The 27,706-nt window shown below is 37.4% G+C and overlaps 2 protein-coding genes across 5 annotated transcripts; one reads left to right on the top strand and one right to left on the bottom strand.

The window, feature by feature from the left end:
• Positions 1-331: 331 nt before the first annotated feature.
• LOC128251641 (dipeptidase 1) lies at positions 332-16,818 on the bottom strand. Its single transcript, XM_052978713.1, has 8 exons — positions 16,468-16,818; positions 9,591-10,339; positions 8,948-9,017; positions 8,700-8,876; positions 8,545-8,629; positions 8,381-8,456; positions 8,073-8,211; positions 332-2,705 (listed from the first exon to the last, which is right to left on the bottom strand). Exons 2-8 carry the CDS (start codon positions 10,259-10,261, stop codon positions 2,598-2,600), a joined length of 1,326 nt encoding a protein of 441 aa, XP_052834673.1. The 5' UTR covers positions 10,262-10,339; positions 16,468-16,818; the 3' UTR covers positions 332-2,597.
• A 1,190-nt stretch (positions 16,819-18,008) lies between these two features.
• LOC128251643 (fructose-bisphosphate aldolase) lies at positions 18,009-26,848 on the top strand. Of its 4 annotated transcripts, none has more exons than XM_052978715.1 (4): positions 18,009-18,301; positions 22,208-23,023; positions 23,460-23,659; positions 24,399-24,784. In XM_052978715.1, exons 2-4 carry the CDS (start codon positions 22,228-22,230, stop codon positions 24,492-24,494), a joined length of 1,092 nt encoding a protein of 363 aa, XP_052834675.1. In that variant the 5' UTR covers positions 18,009-18,301; positions 22,208-22,227; the 3' UTR covers positions 24,495-24,784. The 4 variants fall into 4 exon arrangements, with proteins under 4 accessions (XP_052834675.1, XP_052834678.1, XP_052834677.1 ...); XM_052978718.1 differs by lacking the exon at positions 24,399-24,784 and adding an exon at positions 25,514-26,848 and having other exon boundaries at positions 18,011-18,301; XM_052978717.1 differs by lacking the exon at positions 18,009-18,301 and adding an exon at positions 18,471-18,493.
• Positions 26,849-27,706: the final 858 nt, after the last annotated feature.

Raw genomic sequence — 27,706 nt, 5'->3', positions numbered from 1 at the left:
CAACCCTAACAGAATCCCGACGGATAAATGGGTGGGGCAAGGATGTTAAATCCAAGTGCTGGTTGAATGTGTGTTTCAAGTGCTATCATCGCAATAAGAATATAACAAAAAAATATCCAAGTGGAGCTGGATGTCTTGATGGTTGTTGAAGAGTTTCACTTACATCCACTGATTTCCTTTACGTGGAAGTTTGTTTCCTTAAACAAATAATCCAAGTAACTTTCAACATGGGTAAATATTAATTTATTGGAAGTCCAAAGTAGATATTTCAAGCCCAAATATTGATATCCATTTAAATAAAACTGTGTAGTTAGTTTTTTAATTTTTATGAATTTATTTATAATCCTTTCGGTATGTTTTTTTTGCTGGCCAGTTACGACATCTTCCAATTTACACATATGAATTAATTTGTATACTCTTATCTTGTTTTTTGTTGTTTCCGATTCACAACTTGACATACTTTCCATACAATTATTATAACTATTTGATCATTTTCATACAAATATTTACAGAGTGGTAAAACACTGTTCACTTAATTAGCATTTTGAAGTATTTTACTTTTGGTTACAGTTGAGTTTCTCGCTTTATAATAGGCTAGTTATAATCGATAAATTGAAGTTTTGTTTTCAATTTCCATCAGCAATATAAAATGGTTGAATTTCTTTGTTATTTTCCATTGGTTTTTTTTTTTTTTGTTTGTGTTGTTCATCATTAAATAATTATAGCAATACATTACTTTTAATAATATAGATCTTTAATTTAATTTTAGTTTTGATCACATGTGTTATTTTTGCCTTTTGTTTTGTTTTTTTCGGCTCCCACCTGGCTTAAACTATAAATATGCCTTGAATTTGTATCTATTTTTTATCGTTCCCTCTTTTTTTCAACAAAAGTTTTTAATTTAATGTATTATTTGAGCTGCAAAAAGTTGCGGGAATGCAACTTTTTGTTGGCCCCGTCCAAAACAAAACTTTTTTTTGCCTATGCAAAATTGATGACTAAATTAAAACAAAATATTTAAATATACACATCCATACATGAGTGTGTGATATAGGTGAGTATGTGTAGGTATATGATTTAAATGGATCTTGAACAAACGCGTTTACAGTTTTACCCATTTGCTTTCTATACAATTTTTATTTAATATTATTTCTCGCTTAATTGGTTTGCTTGTGAACTTATTTGCAATTTTGGCGGGTTGAATTTTGTATTGATCTATTAATTATACAATATATTTACTATTCTGCTGCTTTTGAAATTGCATCGCTTTACTTTAATATTGATTAAAAGATTGGTATTTAAGCTTTACAAATTATGGAAAAAATGTGGTTACATTCATTTCGTGCATTAAATTACATGGCTTTTTTCGGTTGTCCTTGTATTTTGTTAAGCCTTGGCTAATTAAGTGTTTAATGTTAATTAACTAATTAAGTGGGAATTTCATTTAGGTCAATAACGAAATTAAAAACTCTTTAAACGCATAATGTTTTATAATTAAATCGTTTCGGTGCTAGTGCCGGGCTAATAGAGGCAGATTAACGAACTTCATTCGTTACTAGTTCCAAATGAGCCCGGCAACAGTCGCATATACGAATTCAACATTTATTTCATTAACTATTAGCTATATTCTTTGTAAACTTTAATAACTTTTTCATAGAAAAAATACATGATGAAAAATTAGATTTTCCTTCGGTACTAACATTGAGCATGACTTTTGTGATAAGCCAGGGTTTTTTTCTTAATTTCACTTTTCTTTATTAATTTGGGGCTAAATGTGCTTTACTTTCGCTATTATAGGCTTTTCTTTTTTCTATCTTTTGTGTGCTATGAGATATCCTCTTTTTTCCTGACTTGGAGCTAGAGCTAAAGATAAAAACAAACATGACAATGATATTTACACAATGTTGGCTAGTTCGGGAATGAAGGGGCGAAGGGTTGGGGGTATTGGGAGCGTTTGTGGATGGGTGGCGGTCTCCTCTTGCCACTTTGTATTTGATTATGGGCGGTGCCAGCTGCGCACAATGTTGTATGCACTGAGAAAAGTCACTCAAGGATGTGCCAGATGTAATAAAGTCATTTTGATAATTAAAATTAATACTTTAATTACTTAGAGATTTTTCTCTACTGTAAGACCAAGACCATTAAAAAAATTGTATCATATATATTAATAAGCCATTATTTTCCATTATTTAAACACAAAGTAAAATTTAAAAAAATTAAGAAAAAGTGTTCTGCTGTTTTTAGGCACAAAAAACACATCCTTTTAAACATCTTGACCATTTTTTAACTGTGTTACAACAGCAGTTGGGCAGCTACTCGACTCTGAGCGATTGCAAAATGTCAGGTTTTTTTTCCCCAAATGTGTGTGTACATTTGTGCAGCATCATGCCACACATACACACACAAGCAATACGCTACAAAAACAATGGGAAAACAACAACATCATCAGCAGAGAGGAGGAAAACTTTGTCAATTAACCTAAAACAAGTTTTATTTTACAACACGTACGCTTGACATAATTTTTTGCCGCTTTTACCACGGGCCTGCGATGAATGAAACGCTATGCATATGGGTGAACTTTACAAATGGAGAAATTATCACGTTCTTGGTCCTTGATAACGACAATAGGATCTGCCCATAATGTCTTCGGCTGGAATTGACTGATCGATGGGCACCACTCGCAAGAGCTCCATCTGATCGCGTACCTGCAAGTAAATCAAGTATATTTAATTTGATTAAAATACCATTAGTAATTATTTATGCATGCGTGTGTGAGTCGGAGTGCCGACAGCTGCATTTGATTGATGAAAATTGATTGCAATGCGCCATTGCCAAGCTGGCACAACTTACAAAAGTTATTTAGCGTAATTGCCAAAGTTTTGTTTGAATTTTCAAATGCAGAAATGATTTCTTGGAACTTTTCGTGTACTCTTCATATGGCATTAATATTGTTTGCAAGTTTAAGCGCGAAACTTAGGCAACAAAATTGGAGTTGAATATTAGTTATGGTAAACAGTTTTTGGAAAATTACAAAATGGGCTTATAGAAATATGTATGGGGCTTTGTTAGTACTGAAAATGTATAAATAATTTTAAACAAGATGCAATTTATAGAATGCTTTATTTATAACTTAGCTGCCATTAAGTAAGATCAAAGAAATCGTGGTTTGAGAAATAAGAAAAGGAGCCTTTTAAACACAAATGGTTTTCTTAAATTACCCAGAATATTTTCTTAGTCACAATCACAATTTGTGATATTTGAAATATGTTGAAATCTCAAAAAATTCCTGCAAATGACGCTCTTTAAGTGCTCGAGAAGCTTTCCCATCGCCTAACACGAGAAGCAAGAATACAAAGCGTCAAATGTTCATAAAGGAACCTCTTCCGCATGTCTAACTCTCGCACACTTAAACAAACAGGCACTCGTCACACACACACAAGGGCACTGAATCCTTAAAGAGAACCCAAAATCTGAATGCCAAACAGCCAGCTCTTATTGCTGGCAAAAGTTGAAGCACATTTAATGCCACAAACACAAAAAAGATGAGAAGAAGGGGCGGAAAAACGAAATAAAATGAGAGAAAATGTTTTGTTTTCAACACCAAACACCTTTTGAGGGGGTGACGGTGGGGAGCAATGGTGAGGCCTAGGTCGGCTGGTCCCATTTCCTGTGTTTTGTTTGCCATACAACAATCGAATTTACGACTTTTTTATGAGGCTTTATGTGAGCCCTCCCCACACAAACAATAATAAAACGTCAGCTTTGGCTCAGTCATTGCACTTTGTGTGCATGACCCACTCACACAAACAGTCGAAACACAACAACTATGGGAACTTTGAGCCATTTGCCTTTTGGCTAGACTCTTCCGGCCTTTGAGTTGGATTTCCCAGCCCTTTTCCGCGCCCCCGTTCTGCGAAAATGAAAAGCCCAGTTCACAGTTACAGTTTGAGTGAAGAGCTCAAAGCGGAAAATAAATTCCCACACCACCGCAACGCAAAGCATTTTCCAGCCATGGAACCCATGGAATCAATTGCCAGAAGGTCAGCACAAACACTTTCAGAAAAACAACACTAAAGATTAAAGATTATATAGATGGGTTTATATAACGATAATTTGGATCCATGCAAATACTATTTGGATCAGAAAGTAATCAATTAGATCTGAAAAGATACCAATTTCATGTTTAAAACTACCATGACACTGAAAAAAATTGAAACCTTCTTCATACCATAAAAAATAAGTAATGTAATGAAAGAGCTCCTACAAAATTTTAATAACTAACTTCAGAAGTTTACATTTTATTTTTTTTTAAATAAAAGTATACTTCATCTTTATAAATATACTTAAACGATATTAGTTTTTAAAGATAAACAATAATTTAAATTATTTTGTTTAAATTTTCTAATGTTATATTCAGCCATTTTTTTGGCTTCTTACAAACATAATAAAAATTATCTCGTAGAGACTTTATGTTTGTATTTATTGCAAGATCAGCTTGACCCCTATTTCAAATGACTTTATTTTGCAGTGCACACAAGGTCTGCTAAAGATATTTAAATGAATTTGTCTCGCACAAATTGCTGCCATTTGCCGGGGACATTTGCCCATCTCAGAGACAAAGCCTCCGTTGCCGCCACTTGGGCGATGTGTCGTGCCAAATGCCGTCCTTCGCTCTCGCATTAGATATAAAAGGCTAAAATAAAAGATACATTTGCACAAACACAAGCAAGGAGTGGGTCAGAGGAGGGGTCCTGGAATCCTTGGCTTTTCTTTGCCCTCGCCACTGCTGCTTCGCTGCCTTTGTGTAGATAAAAACTGGCGTCGAGAAAATTATCATGTTCATGGACTATGGCAATGGCTATGGCGTAGATCCACTGGCCGCCTCCTACGCCCACAAATTTGCGGGCAGCCTTGTTGTCCCTAATGTCCTTGGAAATGTGTTCCCAGAACCGGTTACTCCTGCTAAATCTGATCGGAGCGAAGCTAGTTTTTGTCTGCTCCTTCATACATGCACTTAGTTTTGAAGCATTTTAAAATTTATAGGCTCATAAACCACTCTGACATTTACAAGTGATACCAATCTTTAACGAATGGTTCTTTAAGTTAAATAACAAAAATCTGCAGGACTTTGGTAATCGCTCAACCTCTTATCACGAGGATTTAAAGAATTATTCAAATAAAATGTGAAAATACTGTTCTTGTTGATGACGGGCTTCTAAAAATATTTTTTTATGAATCCTAGAACCGACTAAAAATATTTTCCTCCATATTTATCACCATTTTTAACATTTTAATTAATATTATGCATTGTTAATATAATATATATTCTAAAAAAATAGGAAATCGCTGAGAAAGAGTTTAAAGGAACACTCCGCTTTGAATTCTGAACAAGTTCGTGTCCAGCCTAAAAGGGTATTATATATGTGCTGGCTCGTGCTCGTATACATATTCTTGTGAGCGTTTGTGCGAGATGGCAATCATTAAAATGGCCTTTGCCTAATTTCTATGACTTGCTTAATTATCACAGCCATGGCCGACCGAGTCCCCTGGGTACACACAACCCAAAACAGCATTAAGCTTCTAATAATTGAACATTTGACCCGCTTTTCGTTATTATTTAATTGCATTACGAGCCAAGCTTTCGGCGACGTCCATAAGTAGGCTATAACGTATTTTATTTCGTCGGTTTCGGGATTGAATGGGGGGACTTCGAGTTGGGTTCAATGAACTGGGGACTTGGACTGATGCAAAACAAAAGCAAATGTCATTGGGATAAGTATATATGGCCTGGCTTAATTTCCACAGCTCTGGGCTTTTTGGCCACAGATAAAAGGCGTTGGGTAACATTTTTAATTACTTTTTACCGCAAACAGCTGAAAAAAAGGGGGAGAACGAAAAAAATACAGAAACAAACAGAAACGTATTAAAATACAATTCTTAATGAGCATTATGGCCATGTAATAAACAGCAGTAAAAAAAATATATATATATATGGTTGCCTTCTGAGTGCAAAGCGCAATAAAAGCCCTGCGATTTTAATCAGTCGCACTTCAAGGAAGGCAATACTTTTGTGGCTTTATTTTTATGTTGTTACCATTACGATTGCTCCGCTGATGGGGCTAACAGCGGCTTGTAATAACGGACATTTAGTATTTCAACGTATTATATACACTACCCTGAACTAAAACTAATTACAATGTAGAGCCTGCGCGAGAATATGATTAAAGTTTGCCGGGTCGTCTCTCAGTCAGCGAGAGACAAGAGCTAAATTAAAAATTGCTGCGGCATCTCTTTCTCAACGCGGTCAAAATGGGGCTGCAGAGTGGGCGGTCCTCGAAGGAGGACTTTATAATCAGCAGAAGCAATAAAACCTACAAGCATGGCCAGCGTTCAAGGGGGCGTATGATTTATTTTTGTTATTAAATCTTTAAATTGGTTTTGCCAAAGGAGAAGCTTACTTACAGTTTCTAAGATGAAAAGGGCAATTGCTCAACTATTTTGATTTAGAGAGCTGGAATAATTTTCTTATAAAAGGGACCAGTCACTAATCACGATGGATATCATTGAAAAACAAATACTCCTTTTTCGTAGTCTATTTGGGACATTAATCTGCAGAGCCTCGGACTTAAAAAACAATTCTGTTGAGAAATTGTATATACACATAACATACTGTTGAAAAAAAAAAACAAATTATAAATTAGGTTATATTTTTTGAAAAAAGTTATAAGGAGTTTAAGGACTGTGCATGGCCAAAGTTGTAAGAACTGGGTCTTTAGCATATAAATAAAGTTTTAACTCCAATACACAAATTTCCAAACATTTAATTACCGTTCTACTTTAGCTATCAGTTGGTTTGAAGTTCAATTCTTATTTTCCAATTCAAAGGGGTAAACACAAGATACTTGATAAGCAGGCTTGAGGGCTATCTGCATCGTTTAGTCGAACATCTATCTACCCATTCATGCATCGAAACGTCCAAGCACCCAACTATCCGACCGTTGGACTGAAAAACAAACCCACTTTCAAGCCTTTGAATGGTACTAGCTTTCGCTCGAGTGCCGTTCAATGCCGAGGAGTAACTTCCTCGAGAGGGGCTCTGGCTCCCATCCCGTATTGATATAAATTGAATGCTGCTTGAGCTTGGAGTGCCCAGACATAGTCATCGTGGAGCAGTGAAAGAAATCCCCCAGCCGAACCAAACCAAATTCCAATCGCATTCGCAGGACTTTAAGCTGTATCCAAACGAAGAGCAGACGGCAAACAAGCTGACCGCATCCTGCAAACAAACTGCAGACGGGAGCTGTTGCTCCGGCTGCGCTGGTCAGGCTCGTGTATAAATATCGGAATAAGCATTTGAAAATCCTTTTAAAATTATTTCTCAACGTGCGTCTTTTCGACGTCAAGCCAAAGTCCTGCTCCTGTTTCCACATTATCCTCTCCCTCGGCTCCCGCTCCAAGTATGTGCAAATTCCGTTGCAAAGCCACATTATTCCTTTTATCCTTGCGAATGGAATTTCGCAACTGCAATAACAACCGAGAGAGAGAGGCGACCACACCAGTGTCCTTTTGCCAACTTCTTTGTTTGTTTGCTGCAAAATGTGTGTTTAGTTCTGGGGACTGGCTTCGACTTCAAGTCGGTCAGGTACGCGCCTAATACTCAGAAAAAATATCAAAAAATAATAGTGCTTGCTCAAAATATTTAATCCTCTGGCAACATACTCAAACGACTTGTTTGTGTCCATTTTCCCGGAAATCTCTAGAGTTTTAATACCAAGACTTTGAGTGTCCAAAAATATATGGTATGAAATATGTATTTTATACGGCGAATAACGAAACGCCAAGAAGTAATTGGAAAAATTCTACATTAAACCGAAACATTGCGGTGCTCTTAAAGTTTTAAGATTTAATTAAACTTAAGCTTAAAACTTTTGAGGCATCTCATAGCATTTTAAAATATATTCAAATTCTTTGTCAGAGTATCTAAGCATCGGTAAGGTGCAGAAAACGTTGAACAATAGAAAAATGCCAGAGAAAAGTGAGCAATTTCAGTGTGTTTTCTGCCGTGGACTCACCGCTTCGACTTCCTTGAATACACGTATTAGATTCCTGCCAGCCAACTTGGCAATATCCTCCTCCGACCATTTATCAGACTCGAGCAGGGCAGCAAAAAGATGCGGATATTTGGACACATCCTCCAGTCCTTTGGGCACTCTTAAGTGGAAAGCGGAGAAAGCGGAGAAACGAAGAAAACGAAGAAAACGGAGAATACGTAAAAAGCGAAGAAATCCAAGAATGTAATGACGATAGAGAGAGCATAATTTGCCAAATGAAATGAAACGTAATTGAAGTTGCAGAGTGGGCGAAAAGTTGCTGTACTTACAAGTTGACTCCGTCGTAGCCAGCTCCAATGCCAACATGATCGATGCCGGCCACCTCCCTTATGTGGTTGATATGCGCTGAGGGGTGGACCAAAAAGCACAAGTTTAAAGATTAATAGTGTCCACTCCACCCACCCGAAAAGCCACTGGGCCAAAAACCACCTACCCACAACATCGTGCAATGTTGCCTGTCCCGAGCAGCTGACGAAATGCGGATAAAAGGCCACCATAACCAGACCGCCGTTTATTGCCTGCATTGGATGTGGGATTGGGTATATGGATTAATGTTCCCCCAGATTAATGTCCCCGTAATGGACTCACAATGCGCTGCAGGACATGATCGGGGACGTTGCGGGAACTGTTGCAGATGGCGTGCGCCGAGGAGTGCGAGAATATTAGTGGAGCCCTCGAGGCGGCCAGTGCATCCAGCATTGTGGGCACCGAAACGTGCGACAGATCAACAATCATGCCCAGTCTGTTCATCTCCTTGACAACCAGCTGATACGGTGATAAATACGGTAATTGATTAGGGCATTGGAATGTAGGACTTTTAGTTGCGATTCTCTCACCTTGCCGAACTGCGAGAGGCCGCCTATGTGCGGGTACTTCCCAGGCTCGTCAACTTTGCAGCAGTCCGCCCTGAAAAAATGCAATTTATTGTCAAATATCTGTTAAGCTTTTATAGACAGAAAATAATACTTAGAAATTTATTTCCCATAGGTTTTTTTACTAATTTATAATTCATCTTAATATATTAATATATAAAAATTCCAAAAAAAATACGATCAGCTTGAAAATCTCTTTTAAAAAAGAAAATCCGTTTTCAATTTTTTAGCCCAGTTTTAATTTAAACAAGAAAGAAAACTAAAGTCAAGTTTCCCGACTTTTAGATACACATTACTCAGATAACAAATTTCAAACTCAATATTCCCCACAAAACAATTAACGAGTATAATAATGGCCATATTGTTTAATTTTATTTAACACACATATAAATGTGTATTCTGTAACTAAATTACATATAACCTGTACAACTTTCCTACAGAAAACATAGGCATCTGTTGCTTAGATTCAGAATACAAGCAAATATAGTTAGGCTTCCCTTCAAAGTTAATTTAAATAAGCGTGAATTTTTGAATTTCGCACATTTTGTTTGTCAAAATACTAGTATTAGCACAATGACAGTATTGATTTTGTACATCCTGAACTTACCAAGGTGTATTGCAGGTGTGTGTGAGAGTCAGGTATCTGGCGCCCAGCTGGTAGAACATTCGCAGGACACTCAGACTGGTGCCGATGGCGTGACCGCCCTCCACGCCAATAAGGCTGGCGATTTTGCCTGTCCGGTGCGTCTGCTCGATTCCAGACGCAGTCGTGACCAGCGCCATGTGGTGCGGATAGAGCTGGACTAGGCGACGGATCAGGTCGATCTGCTCCAGCGTCAGCTGCACTGCATCCAGATGCTGTGACGAGCAGGGGGCGTAGGCGGACCAGAACTGGGCGGAGACCATGCCCTCCTTCAGGCGGCGCAGGTCCGTGTGACTCCAGGCACTCGACGACCAGGGAGCCAACTCCCGCAGGTCTCCGCCGAAGTGAAAGTCCTTCAGCTGGTTCTTCAGGAACTTGCGGATATTCCACGGCAGATCGTTGTGTCCGTCGATTAGGGGCACTTCCTTCAGCACATTCCTTACCCGCTGCATCCGGTAGTCGAAGTCGTCGGCGGTCTTTGATCCACCGCCGCCGGTCGCCGAACCCGCCCCCGCTCCCGCCCCCGCCGCTCCGGCCGAGCATCGCAGGATGGGCAGGACGAGCGGGAAGTAGACGAACGTCAGGCAGTTGAGGCCACAAAGCACGAAGCCCTTTGGCAGCTTGCGCGATTTCATTGCCCCCGAGCGGCGCGGAGCTCTAGTGGAAGAGCACACAATCCGCAGCACTCACATTGATGATGTTCCGCCTTCTAGCTGCAAGAAACACTAAAATTTAGAATGGTAATACTGAACAGAGAATTTATTGTATATTTGCCGTATACAATTACATTTTATCAAACACAGATAACAATAAATATTGATATAACCCGCTAAATTGTCATAAAAAAAATATTTTTTTATATTACTATTACTTAAAAAATCTATCAATACGTTCTATTTTCTTTAATGAAGAATTGAAAAAAATTTTATCAAATTTTAAGTCTCACAAAACAATTAAAAAGTAATGAATGTTTAATCCGCAACGACACTATTAAAGTATTAATTTCAAATATCACTAATCTTAAATCTACAAGATTGTTTGTTTGATATTAGGTGGAGTTTTCTCCCAAAGTTTGGTGCTCCTATGACAGGGGGAATGGCTTAGCCTATTGCATGTGCGGGTGGCGTGATTGAGCTATTGAAAGTTGTTGGCAAACAAATGTCATAAATATAACGCCCATGGCTGTGCTACCGCATAACCCCGGCTCCTGAACCCAAACTCAAACCGAGCCCCAAAGCCACGCCTCGATTTGCTTGGCTTTGCCACCCCACAAACATAAATAAAACTTTTCATATTTATTTCAGAGCCCAACTTCAAATCGAAATCGCGCACAAAATGCATAAAATGCACAATAAAAATGCAAAATTATTTATAGCAAAGTTTGCTCTCCATTTCTTTTTTTTTTCTTTTTGGCCGGCATATCACCGAACCCCAAAAAAGAAATCATAGAACATTTAAATAGTTTCCCCTTCTGAACGGTAGAAAAGTTGTGGAAGAGAAATACTTTATTCGTACGAATTTATTTTGACTTTTTTTTCTGCTCTTTTTTTATTCGCATACGACATAAAGTTTGGCTTGAGCTTGGCAGGTGGTAAAAAAAAAGGCGAGAAAGCCATCAAGAAAAAAAGAAGTTCTAGATATTTCTCCAAGAAATGAAAGTCCTGTTTGGTCTGGAAAAACGGTCCAAATGGGCAAATATTTATATATTCTTTGTCCAAGAAAGTGAAATTAAAGTTTTACCCCGAAGCAGGGAAACTAAGCTAAACTACTTTTATAGTTTGCAACGCATAAGTCGGCCACGAAGTAGAGCAATGTAATGGCCAAAATGAAATGGTAAGCTGAGCATATGGAATTGCTTGGCCAACTCGGCAATATCCCACAGGTTGGGTCAAAAGTTCCACAAGTTGTTTGTGTGCAAACAAAACGAATCTGGAGTAGGATTTTCCAGGCATCCAGGCTGAAAATTTAATATTCAAATTTTAGAGAATCACACTAACAACACTTTTTAGTTATAGGTATTGTTCCTAAAATATAAGATTTAAATATTTATTTAAAGAATTATAATTTTAACGGACTTGGCAGCCAAATTTATGTTTTTCCAAAAATATTATCTATTTAGTTATAAATAAAATATGTGGACACAACATTTTGCTGTTAGTAATAAAACATATTTTTGCAGATTATTTTGCATTTATTTATTGTGCATTTAATTTAATTATTCGGCTTGTAAACCCAAACAGAAATAGAGTTCCATAAAGTCAGTTATTTAAGTCTCCCTATTTCATTGTATAAAAGAAACATTTTATTTTTTTTGTGATTATGTTAACACTTGCATTTATTTCTGTTTTTCCATTTTTATTTGTCCCCTTATTTTCCATTTTCATGTGCCAACTGTTGGTGTGCACTCTGCAGGTCACAAAGAAATAAAAGTAGAGTTCGGGGCAAGGGGCTAGTGGCTTTCGCATGGTGATTTTCATGCTCTGATGCTTGCGAACAAAATGAAAACATTCTACTGTGGAGAAACAGGGCGATATCTTATCTGCTTCCGACTGTGTTACTGCTCTTACTTTTCTTACCATGCCTTCTACTGATTATGGATTCGGTTACCTCGATGTTCGATTTTCTGCTTCACCATATTTATTTTCAGCATGGCATTGTGCTGTTTGGAACAATCCTTAAGATGGCCAAACAGAAATTATGCAAAAATCAACAGAGTCGCCGATGAGCAGGAAATGACAACATTGACAAGGGCAACGCGCTACGAATATTTTCCGACATGCAAAACGTGACTGAAACGCAACGCACGAATTATTAATACAACAACAGAGAAGAGGAAGCCAAATTAGACCCAGTTGGGTTAACAGGAAGCAAAGGACGACTAAGAACGACAAACAAAAGTCGGGTCTGTGAAATCGAAAACGTTTGGCGCTTCATTAAACATTGATGCCTTAAAACAAGCGTCATGCAAACCGAAATTAAGAGCCACAACATGGGTATTTAATTAAATTGAAGAGCTCTCGCTTTTAGCATGGGCAAAAGTCAATTGAAAGGCAGGTGAAATTAAATGAACAAACGTTGAAGTAATCCTGGGATCACTTAAAAGTGCATTAAATATTTTACAATCGGAATTGAAAACGAAATTAAGAAATATGTTTTAAATAAAGTCATTGGTTATAATAACAATAAAGAATGTGATTGAACATTTTGGTTGGCTGTGTGAATCTAACAATTAAAAACTTAGTGTTTAATAAATTGTAATCCTATATTTAACAATCGTAAATTAAATATTTTATTAACTTTTTTTATTTATACAATTTTGTATCAATAATCTATGATCAATATTAAGCTGACTCTATTGTTAAAAATTACACTGTCGTTTTGGAAACTGTTCGCCCTTATTGATGAATATAAAATATGACTGGTAGGTTAATAAATTGTATTCCTTGCTGTTCAAAAGTGAGCGGCACACAATTGCAATCTGAGGACAAAATGGGAGCAAGGATAACTGCGTGCAACGCTGCGTATGAGCAATGTGAGTGCGCCTGCTTTTATTTCATTTATGCATTTTTTTGTTGAGTGGCATGCACGGGTGTAGGGATATGCCGTAACAAACGGCAGGGGCTCTGGAGTAACAACGTATAAGAGAGCAGGGTACATACTGAATCGTACATTTATTGCAACATGAAACATTATTTTGTATGCCCTCAAAAAGAAAATAGCGAACCAAAAAGAAAGCGGGACGAAAAAGAAGTACGGAAAAGTAAGAAAAACAGAGGGGGGTGGCTATGAAGAAACCGGAGTGCGCGCGTAGGAAAATTGCAGTCGGGAAATGCGATGTCCTCGTTGCCGTTGGAATTTCCATGCAAAGTGGCAGGCAAATAAATATAAAAAAAGCTTTTCTTTTCGACATTAGTGTACCATTTAAGGAAGTTGCCACGCCCCCCGCTCGCCCACAGATATTGCTAGGCAAGTTTGTCGTCTTTCATTTCCATTTTGCCCCACAACTCCAGCACAAGTAGCTGCAAAAAATAAAGGAAACGTGCCGTAAACTACAACAGACAATCAAAATGCATTCATGTGCGCTTACTTTACGTTATTTATAATCAAACCCCCCCAAGTCCCATTCATTCAGCTCTAAATTCCATTCACTAGCGAATTGTAGCAAACAGTCAATGCGAATAGCACCCACCACCCCGTGCAGAAATTCTCCGTTTTGCGAGGGCTGGGACTTGTAAGCTGGAATGGAATGCCTCCGACCGTTGGGAATAGGTCTCCCCACCATAATGCTCAAGCTGCTCGAGGCCCTACTGGAATTTCCTCAGCTTGATGCTTATTTAATTTTACAAGGATAATAAGCGATATGATTAAGATGGGAGGGGTAAGCCAAATTATTTGCCAGAATCTTAGCGTTCCAAAATTCAGAGCACAGAAAACATCATTAACCCACATGCACAACATGAGATTATTTTATTTTTATCTTTTCAAGTAATAAAAGCTTCTTGGAATCTGGTTTGAAGTTTTCAATGGAATACAGTATTGTTTCATTTCAGATAAAATATATATTTACATTTAAACAAATATAAAGTTAAAAAAAAATTATATTAAAATAGAATTGAAATATTTAAGTTATAATTTTCAGCCTTTTGCATTCATTTGCAAAGGATTTTGTAATTTTAGTCAAAAGTTTGCAGCAAAGTAAAGATGACTTACGACCATATAAAGCATATATATTTTTGAGCAGCATGACTAGAAGAGTAACTTGTCACAGAATTAAGGTCATAATGTCTGAAAATCAGAAGACAATATCATATAGCTACCATAGGATAGATCGATGCATCAGAAAATCGACATAGTTTCATTGATTTGAAAAATATACGCATAAAACCCGATTAAATAGAATGTTCAATTTTTGCAGTAGCTGCAAGAGTGTACTAACTTCGGCTTGCCAAAGTTTGAATTATTTTTCTATTCCATAACAGTTAAACACTCTCAAAGACCACCCTGGGCACACATATTTCCATAAATTGATAGAATGAAAGCTTAGGGGCAGAATGGGACTCATATGGAAAAATAAAACAAAATTAAAAATACAAAAAGGAAGAAAATCAAACTTTAATAACTTTGTTCTATGTGTGCATTGTTGTATTTTGCCTCCCTTCACTCCTTCTGGCTAGTCCGCAAACAAGCGAAACTGAACACAAAAATTCTATGGGATTTTTTCTGGGACCGGAAAAGCGGCAACAACAAACGAAGCAACAACAGCAACGACCACACAAATTCCAGTGGAATGACAACCGGCCCAGAGGCATGCGAAATGGCCTTAGAATGAATTGAAATTATTTTACAACATTTTCATGTTTCTTGCCATTTGTTTGATTTGCCTCGACCTTCGCATTCGCTTTCAGGCCATCCTTTCATTGTTTTTATTTCTTCTCTTTTTGTTTGCATAATTTATGCTCGAGTTGAGGCCAATTGCAGGCGTAATAATCAAATGAAGCCCCGAAAAAATGTTTTGACCCTAAATAAAACGACATATGTTGCGGCCAGCAAAAAAAAATCCCAACAGATGTCCAAATAATGAGCAGTAACCAGGAAATTAAAGAAAGATCACTTAATAGAAAATAATAAATTTAAGAAATAACTATTAACACAAGCTTTAATTCTAATAATTTTTATAATTAAAAATTTTAAAATATTATATAATGCAAATTTTTGAACACACTCATTTAAGTACCGCTCAGTAATAAAAGAGCGTAGGCAATAAAACAGATAAATTCAAAGAATAAAAATGTTTCCACCCTGTTTGTGCTCCTAAAACGTTTGCTGATTTTTCTTAAATTTCAATGCCTTTAATTTTGGTTCACATCACATAGCGACATAGTAATGACGCTCTCGATTTAATAACCCATTCTCGGAATAGCTTTACAAATCGAAACTGACTAAGCCTTGCCAAATTCTCCATTTCTGTCACTTCAGAGAAATCCTGCTCCAAGCAATTGAAAATGCCAGAGACAGTAAACACTTTGTCGAGACTAAAAATGAGACGAAGGAAAAGGTAACAAGCATTTATAAACAACAACAAAAGCTAGAGAAATGTGAGCCGGAGTCAATTTTGGTTTACGGATAGCTTGGGTGTGGGGGCGTGGCGAATTGGGAGGAGCGGATAAAGTTCAAAGCAAATTGTTGCGGAAGGCAGGAATCAACATTATCATCAGCAGCCAGGATGCTGCTCAGTGGGTTATAGGATACTCATTCTCATTCTCATTCTCATTTCGGGCAAATGCAGATGAGGACGAGACAAAACACAGACACAAATCCTGATAGGAGGAGTATGGGCCAAGTGTGTGTATTTCGTGGGCGGGTGGTGGCCAGAGGGTGTGTTTTCTGTCGCCTGCCGCATATTAATGAGCCAAATGCCACAAAGCCAAGCTAAACGCGCTCTCATCAATTGCTCAATATTATGGCTACGGCGGGTAGAAATCTGCATATGAAACCCATATTCGTATGTACACAGAATACTCAGCAAAACTCGGTCCAACTATTTTGCATTCTTTGTTGCACACATTTTTATGTGTTTTTGGGAGCATGTGTTTAAGGCAAAAAGAATCCTAAATTTAAGCTGTTCTAGAAAATTTCTTTAAAGTGAAGGCAAGAACAAATTGTCATTCTGCTGCTCTTATTGTTCTTATTCCTTCTAGTTGCTTATGGCTTTACTAGACTTACACATTTATGCTTTACTTTTAAGGAAAACAAATAATTTTTCTGAGACTAAAACGATATTAATATTCTATTAAAAACAATACCTTGCTTATATTATTCCCATATACCTTGAGTTTCTTACCAAAACTGGGTGAACTATTTAACATTCTTGTGGGCTCTTATTCTCTCTCTTCTCTGCTTTACTTTTTAAATATTTTAGTATGAGTAAAATCACTTCCGGTGCTTGAAATCCTGGCTTTGAAGCACTCCACTCTCGTCTCACATAACTATAATGAGATATTATTTCGCTTTGGCTGCAACACAATACGTAACGTAACGTATACGCCGCGGTGTACTCGGGTGTGCGAAGGAAACGCGCAGCGCAAGTGGAACGCAACACGTGTGAGGCGACAAATGCCGAGCGTTTGGCACACAACTCGACCGGCCGACGCACGAATTCGAACTGAAAGCTGAACCAGAATCCCCAAACGAAACTGAGAAGCGAGTGAGGCAGGCACGAAATCCGAAAAAGGACGAAGGACGAAGCTACGAGGCGCAGAGAGCACTCAGGATGCCGCATTAGGTAAGAGCAGTTATTTCAGTTTTAGTTCATGTTTTTTCCCTTTTTTCCTTTCTCTACCCGTAACTTAAATAAACTTCAATCTATATTTAAATTCTTTATTGTTTATTTGTAAAGAAACCTAGTCTTTCACTCATAGTTTTGATTCAGAAAACTATGCCAAGTGCTTACTAAACTACGAGCAAGTTCTTACAAAGAGCTCAATTTTCTCTTTCACTCAAGAATTGTGTGTGTCGAAATATAGGGATATTTTCTCACAGTATTCTCTCCCAATCAGCTGTTTCAAGTGCCAGGGGGTTGAGTCCTTTAACATTGCAGGAGGTCAGGCATGGCGTGAAAGTCGCTTATCCTAGCTGCTGCTTCTGCCACTCTTCGTTTTTGTTGCGCTGGTTTGGGGCGCCTGATGCTGATGGTCACGAAAATTCAATGACCGCTCCAGAGAAAGCAGGTCGTTAGTAATTAGGAAAAAAAAAACAAACCAAACAATTAATTCTTATCTATTTTAAACTATTTTATAATTTAGGAAAATGTAAGACAAAACATTATTGACTGACATGTTATTATAAAACCTTTGTTAAGATTATGTTTCCAGTTTTCCAAACACGCTGGAAGAGTCTTTAAAACAATACTTTTATATTTTTTATGTACGCCTTAACAATATAATTTGTTCTAGTCTTGGGAATTCCGGTCAGGTATCACAACAATAATATTTCTTAACTAAATTCAAATATGCTTCATTGTATGCTTGCCATAAATGTTCTTTGTCATATGGCTTTCATTAAATACACTCCCTTCATAATAAATGCACAATCACAATATCTATAAATCTTCTTTTGTAAACAATTCTAACATATGTATAAATAAATAAACAAATAATGGAATCACACTCCTTGAACTTGGATTACCCATAAACTTCTAATGAAATTGTTTTTAATTTAAGCCGCCCAGTGCAAAGCTGAAGCAGTGCAAAGCTATCCGCCAAGTTTTAGTCAACTTTAGCATCCAACTTGTAGGTGCTTTCACCCACTAAAAGCTCCATGTGGGAGCTTTTTTTTGGCCGCACAATCTTGGGGTTTTTGGGAATTTTTAGCGCTTGGCTCAGTCGGTTGCCCAACACCGGCGGCGACGACCTCTAAACAACCTTATGGGGTCTCGCTAGCCATGTCTCGCTTATTTCGCTTTGGAATTTCACGTTGACGTCGCAGTCGTCGTCAGCGGTAGCAGCGGCAGCGGGCAGCGGCAGAGCCAGAAGCAGAGGCGTGGCAGCAGCAGCGGCGGCAGAGCCAGAAGTCAGAAAATAAAAGCGTTTACCGCTCTCCTCCAGTGCAGCAGCAGCAGCGGACCCAGCCAGTAGCCAGCAGCTAATCACCACATCCCAGATTCAGTTTCCAGTTCGGTGAGTGGGCGTGATAAAGTGATAAATAGAACCCCCTACAAATCTCAGATATCCAGATATCCAGAAAAGACCCGAAATTTACGTCGTCCCCAGCAGTGCAAATCGAAAAGTCGCGTAATCGTTCCCATTTTTCTCGGCTGTTTCGTAATCCAAATTTACAGAATAATACAGAATCTGTAAGCGTGTTAGTGAGTGAGTGCGCTATGTATGTACTTTCAAATTTTTCTCACCATTTCCTCGTGTTCAATATTTTTATGACAAGTTTTAAAACCTTGAGTGCCCCGAGTGTTGTTGACCTATGCACTGTGGTAAAAAGAGAGTGGGGGGAACTGCAGGCGATAAGAAACCTTATCGGGTGACTTTATCTCTCGAAAGTAGTTTTTCTCTACCGGCGCAACCGTCTCTCTGGTTTTTTTTTTTTTGTATCCCCCAACTGGCTCTCCAATTGAGTTCATTTGCTTATTGGCAAAGATTCAAATGCAATTTGTAGTTGCCGTTGCGGTTTTTCTTTATAAATAGTTAGCGCAAATGTTAAATGCATGTACTATACATCGGGAAATACATACATATTTGTATCATTCTCACACACTTTCGTTTAGATTTCAATTAGCCAACGTCATCAAAAAATTCATTCGTTTGTTGACGTCTTATCCCTTTATTCTGCTCTACTTTATCCGTCTTTATTCATGCACTTTACATTTACCTTTTGGTGAATGAAAGAGAGACGTAACAAAATTCGGAATAATCCTAAAGATTACTCATAGGAAGTAAAAGAGAGGGACAAGTTTAGGGGTTGTTTTGGTTGGTATACGAAAACTAGTTTTGGAGGGGCAGGGACTTTTTTCAAGGTCAACAGCAGATACCTGTTTACTATAATCAAAAGCAATATAGTTTTTAAAAGAAATTTAAAAAATATATACTAGTCACAAATTGTACCCTAAAATTAATCCATAGTTCAAGCTATAAGCGGATAACTATTTTCAAGGTATAGATAAAACTTGTATTTATACCCAACTAGTAAATAACTACTAAAGCTGAGTTATTGTGGTCACGTAAGAAGGGCAAGTCGATAGAAGAAACTCCAAAATTGTTTTATATATCCAGACAAACTTCCATAAATCAAACCACTGTTTTCAACAAAAAAGGTGTAGTGTTCCAGCTAAAGAACGAATTTTAAATTTGATAATGCTCTCATTGTCTATAAAATTCGGGCGACTTATAATGACTTCAAATTCGACTTACGGAAGCTCCACTGAGTTGTTTTTTCTTATGTTGACTATTAATTGCTTTACGTCAGTTCGTAGTTATTACATCAGTAGTAGTATTATCTCTCCTGAATGTTGTTCTTTTGACCCACTGTCTATGCACGAGGAGGCCGGACCTAAAATCTCGTTATGATAATGGCAAACCTTTGGAACCACCAGTGGGGGCTCGTTTTTTCGTTTTCGATTCAAAATTTCCACTGATAGCAGATACAAAATTGCGGCCACATAATAAACTTGTTTGTTCATCTTTCCGGAGCAACTTCTACAATATTCCATGCCAGTTTTCGTCTCTCTAGGTTTTTTGTTGGTCGCTTTATCAGCTTGTTTTTTTTACTGGCACACACATAGAGATAGACATGTGTCGGTTTTATTTTTAAACTCGGTCTCTTGATAGCAACGTAAATTTATTTTGATTGTTTTTTGTTGTCATGCGTTGCCTGTTGTGCTTTTTGTTCCTCTTTCTTTTTTGTTCATCGTATATATTTGGCTTAGTTTTCGAAACTTTTTAGTCTTCGATTGATTGCCGGCAAGTGTAGGTGGGTGTTTTCTGCTGAGTAAACCGGTAGCTATAGCTAAAACTAGCTCGTTCTATAGATACAAAAAATCAAGTGATTTAGTGCCGTATATAAAAAAGCTTCAAAATTATTTTGTATCCTATTATAAAATTTAAAAAAAAATTTATTTTCACTAATAATATCTGTGCTAACATAATTGAAAAGTTTTAATAGATTATTTCCACCTTTTCTTGTAATATGATATCATTTAAGTTGCAAAAAGTGTTCCTCCTAAATTATCAAAAAACAATTGTTAACAAGTTAAAGCTATTGAATTAATATAATTTCTAATTCTTCATAATATAAAGAAATAATATATTTTATGAAACTTTTGAACATATAAGTAAATATGTTAATTTTTTCCGTGTATAATCAAAGTGTAATAAATTTGGCGTGGGAAATATAGCTGTTGTGATAAACATTTGTTGTGATAAGTTGAGGTGATCTAATCTATAGTTTGACATTTATGCCATTGCAGTCCTTGACTCATTGTCAATGTCATACAAGTAAAAACTGAGCTATTAGTCAACGCCAAATATTTCGCATCTGTATCTACATATTGCTGGAAAGCTTCTGCCTCTTTCACACATTATTGAGCCCTCCTTGTTACTCCTCACACGCGCCACACGACTTTCGGTTTTCAACCATTTCTATTCGCATTTCGTAAGCAACAAATTTCGCTGGCAACATATGTTGCCAAAACCCAGAGCAACATTGTTGCCTGACCTTGTTCAATGTCAAGCTGAAATTCATGCGCCGTGCGTTGATGTCTCAGCCGGCAGAGGCGTCGGCAGAGGCAGCGCAACAGCATCGGCAATAAAAGTGAAAGTCTTCCACGTCATCCATTATGCGGGTGTGAAAGAGAGAGGTAGATATGAGAGAGTGAGAGGGAAGACTCCATGACTTTGATTACATCAGAGGGAATTATTTCCTCAGTTTTCCTTGACTTTGCTCAGTTACTAAAAATTCATCGTCGAGGTTGGTTCGCTATTTACTGTGTGCTCAAAGGTTTATTCAGCCTTTCGGTTTTTGCAAATAGTTGTTAAAAATAACAGGGCCTTTAAATAAATTGTAATTTACAATTTTAACTACAAATAGTCTAGTGTAATTTTTTTTTGCAATATTTGGCATTTTTTATACATAAAGTGCAATGTTCACTTCTAGTTGTGAGAAGTTTTATAAAAAGTTAATAGATAACAGGCGATTTTGTGTGTGTACGCTTGATGTTGGGAGAGAAAGACGGAGAGCAAAAGTGGCAGAGAAAGCGAATGTTAGATACAGAGAAATTTAGGGAAAAGCACGTTCTCCGTGCATGCGCTTTAAATATCGTTCAATTACTCGCTGTTTGCTATCAAATCAGCTGTGAAAAACACTAAACTGCTTTATTATCTTCAATGGAAAAATATTTATAAATTAGGTAGAACGTCATTGACATTGACCTGACACTGAAAATATGATGATATAACATTACTTTGTTATAAATAAAATACTTTTAAAAGTATAAAGCTGTTCAAAATACATAATTAATATTTGTTTTTGTGCATAAGCTCGAGCTCTTTAATCGGTTTCATATAAACTTATATTTAATTCATTACAAATAATTAATTTCCTGTTTTTCACTTTTTAAGAACGGCAATAAGTTACAATTTGTATCAATACAAAATGGAAAATATAATTTATTTATACTTTAATCAATAAAAGCTAAATAATATAAAAAAGTGTGTCAATGACAATAACTAATCCACCCTTTGATTGATAGGTGCCCAGGGGCTCTCTATATACACTTATGTACAAATGATACCTTTGAGTTATTAGTCTAGGCTCGTTACGCTGTCCAGATCAAATTTTAAAGTTTGAGCAAATTTTTGGTTTTTTTTTTCTTTTTTCCCCTCAACGGCTTCAAAATTCTTCGTTTAAAGCATGGCTTTATGTTTTGGAACTCGTTTCCGAATCCGCTAAGCAAATTATTAACATACAATCTCCGCTCTTCTTATTTCTCCACCAAAAATCCACCACCTGCTCATCCGCATCAATTTCCCTTGGCGATTGGTCTAAATCCGTTTGGAAAATGGATTCCGGTCATGCAGAACTACACTCGAATCTCAAAATGACCACCTACTTCAACTACCCCAGCAAGGAGCTGCAGGATGAGCTGAGGGGCATTGCCCAGAGGATCGTGGCGCCCGGCAAGGGAATCCTCGCCGCCGACGAGTCGGGCCCAACCATGGGCAAGCGTCTGCAGGACATCGGCGTGGAGAACACCGAGGACAATCGCCGTGCGTACCGTCAGCTGTTGTTCAGCACCGACCCCAAGCTGGCCGAGAACATCTCAGGCGTGATCCTGTTCCACGAGACCCTCTACCAGAAGGCCGACGATGGCACCCCCTTCGCCGACATCCTGAAGAAGAAGGGCATCATTCTGGGCATCAAGGTCGACAAGGGTGTCGTGCCACTGTTCGGCTCCGAGGATGAGGTCACCACCCAGGGTCTGGACGATCTGGCCGCCCGTTGCGCCCAGTACAAGAAGGACGGCTGCGACTTCGCCAAGTGGCGTTGCGTCCTGAAGATCGGCAAGAACACCCCATCCTACCAGTCCATCCTGGAGAACGCCAATGTCCTGGCCCGCTACGCCTCCATCTGCCAGTCGCAGCGCATCGTCCCCATTGTGGAGCCCGAGGTGCTGCCCGATGGCGACCACGATCTGGACCGCGCCCAGAAGGTCACCGAGACCGTCCTGGCCGCCGTCTACAAGGCCCTGAGCGACCACCATGTCTACCTGGAGGGAACTCTGCTGAAGCCCAACATGGTCACCGCCGGTCAGTCGGCCAAGAAGAACACCCCCGAGGAGATCGGCCTGGCCACCGTGCAGGCTCTGCGCCGCACCGTGCCCGCCGCCGTCACCGGTGAGTCCTGATCTTGGTTTGATGAAAGATGGGTGTCATTATAATCTCTGGAGATCAGTGGGGTTAGCGATCTTCTTATGCAGGTATCAAATATTCATTTTGTAGGACAATATTAATAACAGAGCTAAAAAAGATTCATAACATTGACAATATCTGTTTCATATTAATTGATTATCACCAACCTTAAATCTTAACCATAAAGGGTTTAAAAGCAACAAGATAAAAGATCCTTAAGGCATAACTTATTATAATGTTCAAATATTAAAATCAAATCCATTTAAGATCGCTTTTAATATTTTATATAGAGAGTAAAAGAATTATAGCTGGATCATACAAGATTTTTTTGACACCTTTATATTATACCTCCCTTAAATTGGAATTGGCTCTCCAATATATCTTTCCATACGAATCCTATCTAATCGATTTCTTTGTGCAGGCGTGACCTTCCTGTCTGGAGGTCAGTCCGAGGAGGAGGCCACCGTCAACCTGAGCGCCATCAACAACGTGCCCCTGGGCCGCCCATGGGCCCTGACCTTCTCCTACGGCCGCGCCCTGCAGGCTTCCGTCCTGCGTGCCTGGGGCGGCAAGAAGGAGAACATCGCTGCCGGCCAGAACGAGCTGCTCAAGCGCGCCAAGGTGAGTCTTCAGATAGTTTCTTCTATATTAGATTGGAAATAGTTTAGTCTTAAGTGGTGTGCGCACTGAAAATGTCGGGTTTCTGCTTCGGAAGAATGTATTGCCAGGGCTAATCGGTTTATTGAATAAACTGCAATCCCAACCATCTATTCCATTACCAATATTTAATCCCTAAATGTCCTTCCTATCAAATTGGTTCCCAATCGTCCATCATTATTAAAACATAGTCTACTCGACTTTCTTTTCAATTGAATTTAAATGCTAATCATTTTACGATTTACAATTCATAAATAGCTTATCATAACGAAACTAATCACAATCACAATTCACTGAAACCGGTAATTTCTTTACCAACTGTTTACCAAAGCACTTTTTAACACAAATTTAACTCATCACTATTAATTTTATGTACATTATCCATTAATAAATAATTTCAAATGCTTAGGCTAATGGTGAGGCGGCTTGTGGTAATTATGAAGCTGGATCTGTTGAAGGTTCTGCTGGAAAAGATACATTGCATGTGGATGATCACAAGTACTGAGCAAGAAGAACCAAGAAACGGTGCTTAAAAATGGCGTAGACCGAGCTTAAATGGGGTAAAATCAAGCCGACTTATCACTTAAGCCTTTCACATATGCTCTCATTATCCTCATGCTTTGCTTGCTCTAAACCTAATCATCAAAAGGCCAAAATTTGATTAATCCCAAACACGATCCCGCTCTCCTTCCCGCATCCACAGGCCAATGCCCAGGCCTGCCAGGGTAAATATGTGGCCGGCTCTATCCCGTCGTATGCGGCCAATGCCAGCCTCTTTGTCGCCCAGCACAAATACTAAGACCTAATAGCCACGCACTAATCACGAGTCAGAATCGAGCGATGCTATGCCCCAAACCGAAGCAAAATGCAGCCGTTAACGCAAAATATACTGACCAAGGCCCAAGCTGGACTGAGACTGGCGGCATTACATTCCTCCAACCAAGGAACTGCAAATATATTCCATTTAGCCTTTCCCATGCCGTTTACCACGTTTAACTGACTAGATTTTAATTAAGATTTTGGAACTTAAAATTTTATATGATAAACTGACAACCAGAAATAAATTATATGTTCTGTTTTGATACCTTATTTGTGATCTTTTTGATTTATTTATTTTTACTTTAGTATTACTTTTATTTTAACTTAGTACTTTACATAAGCAGAGAATTAATATATTAGATATATTTATTAAACTTTATTTTTAAGAGTACTTATAAAAAAATTTTAGTTATATTTTTATCATTTAAGTTGATTTTTACAAATTGTATTATCAAATTAACAAATTTATTTACCTTGAATGTCAAGCCTAACTTTAAAATAGGAAAACTTTCTGAAAGGTCCTCGCAAACTTGCGAATGTTTATGAGTAATAGTTGAAATTAATAATTTCTGCAGCTGACAGCTTAGCTTAAGTTATATGGAAAACAAATAACGCCCACTGGAAATGTAGTCAACTTTTGACCAGCCCTTCTCCCGATTTCCGGCTCAAAATTATATATAATCGAATCTACAAAGAACTTGCTAAATTAAAAATTCCGAAACTTTTTTTGGGCTGTACGTAACATGTAATGGTGCGCTTGGATGGGTAAAAAGTTTAAATAAAATTGCCGCAGGTGGCTGGGAAAAGTTGTTTTGTGTTCAACAAAAATCAGTGTGAAAACTTTTCCAGCTTGCCGAAAAACTTTTCTGCTGCGGCTCGCCAAGTTATAACTAAGTAATAATTAAGACCAAGTGCTTGTAATTAAGAGTAGGAATTTTCCTGGATACTTTGCCGAATGAAATTAACCATATTTCCCGCTTTTCCATTCCCCATCTGCAGGCCAACGGTGATGCCGCTCAGGGCAAGTACGTTGCCGGAAGCGCTGGAGGCGGAACCGGATCCCTGTTCGTTGCCAACCACGCCTACTAAGGCCTTTCGACGGACTTTGTCAACAAGCAACTACATAAAACTAACCACGAAGCAGATTGCTGGAAACGTTTGGCAGATTTGTTTATTTTTACCTTAGTTTCGAGAGCTAAGCAAAGCAAGCATTAAAAAAACCAAAAAAAAAAAAATGAAGGATTACAATTTCAAAAAATGTTATATATATGTAGTATGTCACATTTCTGCAAATTAATTATACGATAAAAAATATGTTAGAAAAGAACTTTATGATGAGTACAGAAAATGGAAGGATTATGTTCGATGGAGAAGCAATTTTATCTTTAGTTTTAAGCACATGAACCTATTATTGTTGAAGTTATACAATTTATATTTTATTATTACTCTTATTATTATGAACGATTTCAATGTGAACAAGCTAAATATGTCGTAAATCGTTAAGTTAAAGCACATTTTATAGTGGAAACAACATCAACCGCTATCATCAACATCAAAATGTCAAAGTCTTTTAACATTGAAATCGCAAAACGTTATATGAAATTTTTTTAATGTTTTATAAAAAGGTCCTCTATGAAAATCGATGTTTTACCATTATTATTATAATTAAACTTTATATTTATGATTGATAAGTATAAGTGAAACAAATGACGCAAATAAACAAACACAATACAATAAATCCCGAAAAAGCCCCAAAACAACTTAATTAACCATATATACATATATATACACTGTTGAAAAACAACTTGTTGTTAAAAAAAAACTAAAAAAAATATTTTTTGCGAAGGACGTTCGTGTCCATTGGCGCCAAGCTGTGCAGGGGCACAGTACTTGTTACTCGATTTTCTCGATACCATCTTTGATCTTCTATCCGATTGTGATAGGTAACAAGGGCAGCAACGTCACTATCACAGTACATATTTACTTAATGAAATATTGTACCAATGATTAACACACATATTTATCAAAGCATGTTTTTAATTATATGTTATTCAAGTTGCAAATTCAGCATATCGTTGTTAATCACATATTTGTTTGAAGTGCAATGTGAAAACATAACAGACACAAACGAAGGATATATAATACAAACCGGAAGGATTAAGTTTAAACTAGTTTATTGTCAACTTAATATGAAAAGTCGCCACCAGAAACAGCAACAACAACCAGCTGTTCAACCAATATACAAGAAATAAAAACCAACAAAAAAAATTAACATCAGCTTAAAGTAAGGTGTTGAAATACCACCTTCAAATAAAAACCTCAAGAGCAAAACAAGACATATGGGTTTTATTTAAATCGGCTTGCCATGAAAAACCTTTGCATACGCCCAGGCGTAAGCTACAGTTGGAAAGGCACTGAGGTATTTGTTAAAGCCTTGTTAGCCTTCAATTCAATACTATATTTTAAATTATTAAATATAAGTTTTTTAAATCGGGTATAATAGTTGCACAAATAAAATGATAAATTTAATTTTTATTTACTTTATACACCAAAAGCATGTTTCTTTAAATGCTAGATTTATAGTCATGTTCATACATTTATTTTTTTCCTTTTAAAAATGTCTAAGCTTATACAATTGTCTATTTTTTTAATGTGGCTAACGTCTTTTAAATTTATTATTTTATTCTTGAGATTAATTTTTAATAATTGCTATCTAAGTTACCTTACCGAAAGTCAAGGACCCTTCTTCTTAAAGTTTAAGCAGAATCTGTTCCCGCCACAATCGAAATCCTACGTTCAAGCTCGCCTTGTAATTTCAATTAACAATTTCCTTCATTGCAAATGCAAATGTAAACACGGCGTGCAACAAGCGACGTAATCTGCACCGTGATCCCTTTCCAATTAGTTTGTATTATTCGCGGAGTGCAAAGTTCGAATAATCGCACACAAATCAAATGCGCAACGACCCAGACAGAAAGACTCGTCGATGAGATGAAATATCGGCGTTTTCAGCATGGTTGAGGGGAATATAAACACACAGGCAAAAAACTAAAAACAAAAATCGTAAATTTTACTTTTTAAAAAATTATTTACAGCACAAATTATTATTTTCTTAAGTTATGGAAAATAGTTCAAAAATATATATTTTAAATAATTTACAAAAACAGTTTTTTATACAACTACCATTTTTTT

Source organism: Drosophila gunungcola, chromosome 3R (assembly GCF_025200985.1).
Source record: "Drosophila gunungcola strain Sukarami chromosome 3R, Dgunungcola_SK_2, whole genome shotgun sequence".
In the NCBI taxonomy this organism is placed as follows: Eukaryota; Metazoa; Arthropoda; class Insecta; order Diptera; family Drosophilidae; genus Drosophila; species Drosophila gunungcola.
The sequence above is the reverse complement of the archived record's forward strand: the minus strand, read 5'-3'. Positions and strand labels throughout refer to the sequence as shown.

Excerpts from the sequence above, each read along its gene's own strand:
- LOC128251641 (XM_052978713.1), bottom strand. The coding sequence starts at position 10,261 with ATGAAATCGCGCAAGCTGCCAAAGGGCTTCGTGCTTTGTGGCCTCAAC. Across the intron at positions 8,877-8,947 it reads GCCTCTCGCAGTTCGGCAAG|CTGGTTGTCAAGGAGATGAA; the intron begins GTGAGAGAATCG and ends TCACCGTATCAG. Across the intron at positions 8,212-8,380 it reads GGCTACGACGGAGTCAACTT|AGTGCCCAAAGGACTGGAGG; the intron begins GTAAGTACAGCA and ends TTTCCACTTAAG.
- LOC128251643 (XM_052978715.1), top strand. The coding sequence starts at position 22,228 with ATGACCACCTACTTCAACTACCCCAGCAAGGAGCTGCAGGATGAGCTG. Across the intron at positions 23,024-23,459 it reads CGTGCCCGCCGCCGTCACCG|GCGTGACCTTCCTGTCTGGA; the intron begins GTGAGTCCTGAT and ends TTCTTTGTGCAG. Across the intron at positions 23,660-24,398 it reads AGCTGCTCAAGCGCGCCAAG|GCCAATGCCCAGGCCTGCCA; the intron begins GTGAGTCTTCAG and ends CCGCATCCACAG.